Genomic DNA, 6,405 nt, shown 5'->3' with positions numbered 1-6,405 from the left:
GAGACATTAATTAAAAAAAAAAAAAAGAGCATCCAGGGGACACAGGACTGAGCCACGATCATGTACCAGGCTGAGGGAAGTATGTTTTTGCTATATTCAAATTTCACTGACCTGATGTCAGGTCGTTTTATTAGTATATGTGTTGTGTTTTTATATTATTCAACTTAATTTTTCATTTTCGTAATTAAGTTATTTTTTGTTGTACAACCATGTTGTCAGTTGTTTATGCACACGCGAGAAGGGAGGCAGTAGTTGCTAGCAGCGAGCAAGGTGCGAGGTAAGTGGAGGGAGGTGTGAAGCTAGCCAGCAAAGTGTCCCCTTTCCCCTTGTGCTACATAGCTATCTCCCCCCACCAAACTATATTTGCTCACTGGATTTAAACAAATTCATTCAACTTTAGAAGTGTACTTTTGTCCAAATATTTAAATATTCTTTTAATCATTATCTGATAATTTTTTTCTATCTCTTGAATTTGAGGATCATAGGATATAAAATATGACACTTAAGTCTTTCTTATCATTACACCTACTTTACATAAGCTACCACTAGCATCAGTAGTAGTCAAATTCTTATTCTTGATTTGTTTACTATGTAGCACACGACATTTTAACACATTAACATTTTCACAACTCAAACTAATCCTGCAGCTTAATAATGTTACTTTATAGAGCATTGTAGTTTACTGTATTGTTATATAGCTAGTATTATCGTTGAATTATTTACATGTACTTGAAAGTTCTCTGGTAAATCGTTGATAAACACCTTTTTTTTTTAGTAGGTTTTCTTATACTTACACACCTTATATAGCCCATGATTTATACATAATTGAAGGAAGGCTGGCCTTCAGACCTAACTCTTTCATGAACTAAAAGTTTCACGAGATGAAATCTTCAAAGGTTCAGTCATGGCTCTCTAATAAAGAGTGGAGAAGTCAATGTGAATGAGAAGCAAAAAGTGACTTTTAAGTGATTTAATATGGTTTAGTTTTATCAGACTTCAAACATGGAGAATCAACCCCTACTGCCAGAGTCAAACATGCTATAGGACTATTGCTTTATACATGTTAAAACTTCAACTTAAAAAAAACAACAACTAAAAAACACCAAGTCACAAAATTATAAAGTTAACTTCAAACAGTCTGCATACCTCTCTTTAATTTTTTTTTAACAACACTTTGAGATATCATACTTTAGTGTCATTGTCTCATTGTTTTGCCACTTGAGCCAAAATGAGTGAAAGGTTTGATTATTATTACAATCAACAGAACATGATTCGCTTGACTTTAAAATATCCGCAGCTACAAAACACATTTTTAAAATGTACAATTTTCTCACACAGCAAAGAAGGCAGATGTCAGCACGAATTCTATCACCACAGCTCTGCCACACGTTTAGGTGTGGTCTGACATGCATTCAATGTACTTTGAAGGAGAATGCAAACATCCAACTTGTCTCCTATATATGCAGACATTACAGGAGCATATCACAGTAGAAATGTCATCTTTGATTTTAGTGTATCCAGTACAGTTTAAAGCCACTGTGTTTTCTTGCTTTCTTAAACATCAAGAAGCTGAAACAAAAGAAGTAAAATTTAAAAAGATAAAAATCAAAATTAAAAAATTGCAATAAATCATTTCACTTGCAAAGCATGGCAAGAGGTGAGATGGCAAGCTAAGAAAAGTAGGTGCCAATATGCTACAAGAATTCTCCCATTTAATGATTGCTGTGTCAAATCAGTGCTCTAAACTATGAACAATCAAATTTGTTATGCTTTTTATAATGTTAGGCTACAACAAAAACCTGGCTAGCTTGCCTATGCTGCATGACACTTGATTTGTGGCTTTTATAATCAAACCTGTTACAACAGTCAAGCAAGTTATATGGAAAAGTCCATTTTTCTTGAACTGCATAGGATCGGCCATATCTCCCTTCTGTTGCTTCCATCAAGCAGCTTATGTTGGCATAGGTACTATCCAGCTCGACTATTGTCACGCTGTTTCTGTACAATCTCCATTGGCTGTCATTTGCATGGAATTCAAGATCATCATACTTTGTTATCGCATTGTTCATGGCCTCGCTCCAGTCTCTCAGAACTTGTGTCATTCTACAAGCTTGGCAAGTCAGTTTGCTCTGCCCAAGCTGGTTCTCTCCTATATCCATAGATTGCGAGGGTTTGGCCACTGCTCATTCTCTTTTGCTGGCCCCAGTATTTGGAATGCACTGCCTCTGTCTCTCCATACAATAGAGAGATGCTACATGCTGTCCAGTCTGGATTTAAAACCTCTTTTGGAAATACCTATTGTAATCAGTTTACAGTTACTTTATCCACCTCCTCTCCATGTTCCTAGCAATGTTCACTGTGCAGGTTTGTTTGTATGACTAAAAAGGTAAGGTAAAGGTCATTCCCTAACCTTTTCAGGTCATTGGGAGTGTGGTGTTAGAGACCTTACCAGGGCCAGCTTTGCCATCTCCTCTCTTTCGCTGCCTTACCCTCTATGGTGTCAGATATCCATTCCTACCAGCTGGATCGACTGAGGGAAGTCAGAAAGCGAACCAGCACGCTCTGTTTGGACACCAGAGCTCTAACCACTTCCCCGCTTGCATGATTGCCTGATTCTGATGCCCTTCTCTGTCATACAGCATCACTACCTACTACATAAATCTTATTATTATAATTATATGAACATTATGAACTCACAATAGTAACTAAAAACAGTGCTGGCTTAAATCTGCTAGTTCAATGAGCCTATCTTTAGTTATTGTTTGACTCAACAGAACAACATGACTGCCAGGTTTTTCCCTACTACGAAGACCTACCAGCTGAGGGAGAACTTTCTCTACATGCTCAACTGTCACCAGCTTTGAACCTTCCTTCTGAAAACAGAAACAAATTATACAGCATTATCTAAAACCTTAGGCATCATATAACCATGCTGTCAAACTCATTTGGATCATTTTATATATCTGTGTAAAGTATACATGTAAAAGGTATTGACCAACTTCCTATGATCATGGGGGCAATCTGGTCATCTCACAAAAAGTTGCACCCAGAAGTTTATGTCTAAAGTAGCAAATACTTAAACCTGACTCTAATAAGTAGTAATCTATGTGTATACTGTGTATCTCATGGGAATAAAATCTTACAAACCAAACTAGATACAAAATTGCAGTAGAAACATGATTAACAGCCTACATTAAAGAGAGTATACAGTAAAACACATGAATTAATAAAATTACAACCTTAGCTTGCATTGCAGCTCTTTCAGCAGCTTCTGGAAAGAAATGTTACGAAACTCAAAATTTCTGGAATTTACACACACACATATACAGACACAAAGTAAAGCTAATGGAACAGTCTAAGTAAAATATTACTTCTAGGCTACACTGGTGCATTTAAATAGAGGCAGAGCTTACACAGCAACAGGCCAGTTAAGTACAAGAACTGTTTTACTAATAAAATCATTATCTATTTATTTATGCAACTAGTATAAACACCATCCTGACTAGCATAGACTTATGTATACTTAATAAACATCTTTAAATATATCCTCTTCTGGAAATGGAAAGAAGGTAGAAAAAAAGAAGCTTATTAGAAAACTCAAACATAAATTGCATACCAACCCAGCAGCAAATAGTTTCCTTTCCTAATGATCTAAAAATCCATTATGTGTATCAGGAGTACGCAAAGAAGAAAAATCTAGCTAAGAGAAACATTCTGTTAATTTTTATCACAATTATTAATAAAAAAAAATCACGTTTTCCTCTAAAATACAAGCATTTAGATTAAAAAAATTTATTAGAAAAAAATACATTACCTGATGTGAAAACTCTCAGTAACTCAGCTGTAAGAACAAGAGCATCACCATTAACTGAAAGAAAAAAAAATATTGCATATAGAAAAAAAAAACTGATTAGAAAAACCCAGTAGTTTTATACATCTAATGAAACAGAAAATGAAAATGATAGCTCAAGCAGAATTTTTGTGAGGTTTGGCACTTACTCATACAACTAATTGATATTTATATATTAGAAAAAATTACTTACCCTTCGTTTTTTCATCTTTAAAGTGAAGCTGAAGAACACTCTGCACTGTTCTCTGCAAGCAAATTTTTCTAGCAGTGTAAAAATGAATTTTTACTGATAGTACCAATGCAAAACAAATGTTCACTGTTCACAAATTATGTCCAGTTAATCCATCACCTTCATAGTAAAAACTATACATGTATCCCTTTTTTTCTTCTCTCTGTCACTGCTATATTCACTGGTAGTTTGTTGATGTCTGCTAAATACAAGAACCTTTTAATCAATTTCAAAGTCATTACAAAGAAATGGGCAAGTAAACATGTACGATGTAGCAAAATAAACAAGGATCGCTGGCCATAACATTTGACATAAACATGACACACAGCGGCAAAAAATAATTTTGGGCCATGAAATCTCGCAATATTCGTGCAGTTTTTATTTTTAAACAAGTACTTGCTAGCGGCAGAGGTGCACACGTTCACAAAATTTAATATTCTTACCGCTTTAAAAGTTGCCTGGACATCCGCCATGGGGCCGAAAAATGCGCGCGCACAGGATAAAAGCGAAAGTAGCCACCATGATGTAGGTTAAAGGTCAGACATGATCGAGTCAGTACACACAAAGCCTACACAGAGAAGTGTTTGTCCTATAAAAGAAAAAATATATATGACACGATTTTCGCCTACACACGTGACGGTAGGCAGCGGTAGATTTGGTTTCAATATATTAATGACGTCATCATGTACATATATATTGTCTGTTTAATCTGTCTACAACAGAAAGAATTGATGAATTTAAATTTGTAGAGTCGAGCTCCTAGTTATAAAAAACTAAACGAAATACGGTCACACCTCAAATGCTTATAACGTTACTTACATTTACACTTAACCACCCACCCTACCCCCAAACTTCCAGCAACTATATTCTTCTTTGCGACCATGCATGATGCAGCTGCTTCCATCTAGATATGTTAGGAAATGGTGGTGTAGCGGATGAAAGGGGTCTGTTATGATGTTGACAGCTTTCAACCTCATATGCACCTACCTGATTTAGATCACATAATGGTCTTTGTGGAAAGCTTGCTGGCAGTCTTGATCACCCTCACCATTTTTTCCCAGTAAAGGACGAGGGCTAAATGGAAAAAAAGCATTTTAATTCTTGCTTATTTTACTCTCGTAATAAATCGTTGTCACTGTCAACAAGCAAACTTTACCTTTGATGGAGAATTCCTAACCACACAGACTGGATGAATCCTAGTTAAATTGCTTTCGATCATATATACTACTTCAAGCACGGGCTACTGACACCTAAACTCATATGCCTCAGCAGGAATAGGCGCTGATGTGGTTTCGTGGAAACGATGTTGGTGTTTTCTTGGAAGGTTATTTTGCACCTAAAACTTTGCAAGTGTTCTTTCGTGGTCTGTCCCGGAGAAACTATACCTCATACGGAGCACTAGGATTGTGTTAACATTTAGTGCTATGAGACACCGTAATAGCATGTATGGGTGAATTGTACATGGACAAAAAAAAAAAAAAAAAAAATCGTTACTAGAATACGAGCTTATGTACCAGTGCTGTCCAGAATACTTGTTACCTGATTATAGAAAGTCAAGCAGGCATAATCCACTCTTTTTGCTTTGTACGCAAACTGCTAAGGATTTAGTTGATTATCAATAGCATTGGCTAATTGATTGTACTCGACCCTCTCCATGCATGAATAAGGGTCAGAGCCACTGGTCTGAAGTCATTTAGTTATTTGGCATGTGACATTTTGTTGGTACTGGAATACTGGACTGAGGTCTTCCTTCCTTTACAAAAGAACTGAGTTTAGAGACGGATAAAACAAACATGTGTCCATTGGGCTCAGCTGCTGCAGGACCTGAGCACCCTTCCTTTCAGACCGTTCGGACAGAATACTTTGAATGGATTTATCCTAGAGAGACAAGATGTTCTTGCACTCTCGTCTACTAAAATAATAACATGATGACAGGGAAGAATAAAGCAACTCGCATTCCTAAGAAAAGGTAATGCACATGATAATGCAAGGTAATGAACCTGGCATAAAACTAGTCATCAGCCCACATTACCTCCTTTTTTTCATGTGATCCATCATATTTTGCTTTGACATGCTGTCTACAATGACCGGTAACCATTTAAGAAACGAATGACTGAGTGAAGGACAGTGAGCTAGGCACAAGACTATTCATGACCGGATATATAGGCATGCCAATACCGATTTACTTTGTACCTCATAGTTTTTTAATGTACGAAGATGTCCATTCAGCAGTCACCTGGTCTCTCCTAATCTTCATGAGAGTTGGTGTTTCACTCCGATATATGTATATTTTTTTATTATTGGCTCCAAGCCATTGCAGATCATA

The 6,405-nt window shown here is 36.4% G+C and overlaps 1 protein-coding gene across 2 annotated transcripts; it reads right to left on the bottom strand.

Moving 5' to 3' along the window:
- Positions 1-1,134: 1,134 nt before the first annotated feature.
- LOC112561968 (centromere protein X-like) lies at positions 1,135-6,161 on the bottom strand. Of its 2 annotated transcripts, XM_025234866.1 has the most exons (7): positions 5,236-6,161; positions 4,523-4,668; positions 4,044-4,095; positions 3,815-3,868; positions 3,240-3,268; positions 2,817-2,873; positions 1,135-1,569 (listed from the first exon to the last, which is right to left on the bottom strand). In XM_025234866.1, the coding sequence occupies exons 2-7, from the start codon at positions 4,550-4,552 to the stop codon at positions 1,555-1,557; spliced, it is 237 nt and encodes a 78-aa protein (XP_025090651.1). In that variant the 5' UTR covers positions 4,553-4,668; positions 5,236-6,161; the 3' UTR covers positions 1,135-1,554. The 2 variants fall into 2 exon arrangements, with proteins under 2 accessions (XP_025090651.1, XP_025090641.1); XM_025234856.1 differs by lacking the exon at positions 5,236-6,161 and having other exon boundaries at positions 3,240-3,271; positions 4,523-4,628.
- Between the last annotated feature and the right edge of the window lie 244 nt (positions 6,162-6,405).

This window comes from Pomacea canaliculata, linkage group LG1 (genome assembly GCF_003073045.1).
Source record: "Pomacea canaliculata isolate SZHN2017 linkage group LG1, ASM307304v1, whole genome shotgun sequence".
Taxonomy (NCBI): domain Eukaryota; kingdom Metazoa; phylum Mollusca; class Gastropoda; order Architaenioglossa; family Ampullariidae; genus Pomacea; species Pomacea canaliculata.
This window is presented reverse-complemented; position numbering and strand designations above follow the sequence as displayed.

What these genes read in the sequence shown, in the direction of transcription:
- LOC112561968 (XM_025234856.1), bottom strand. Translation starts at nt 4,552, where the DNA reads ATGGCGGATGTCCAGGCAACTTTTAAAGCG. An exon ending in TAAAGATGAAAAAACGAAGG is followed by an intron (nt 3,869 to 4,043) that starts GTAAGTAATTTT and finishes TTTTTCTTTCAG; the next exon opens with TTAATGGTGATGCTCTTGTT. An exon ending in GAGCTGCAATGCAAGCTAAG is followed by an intron (nt 2,874 to 3,239) that starts GTTGTAATTTTA and finishes TTCTGTTTTCAG; the next exon opens with AAGGAAGGTTCAAAGCTGGT.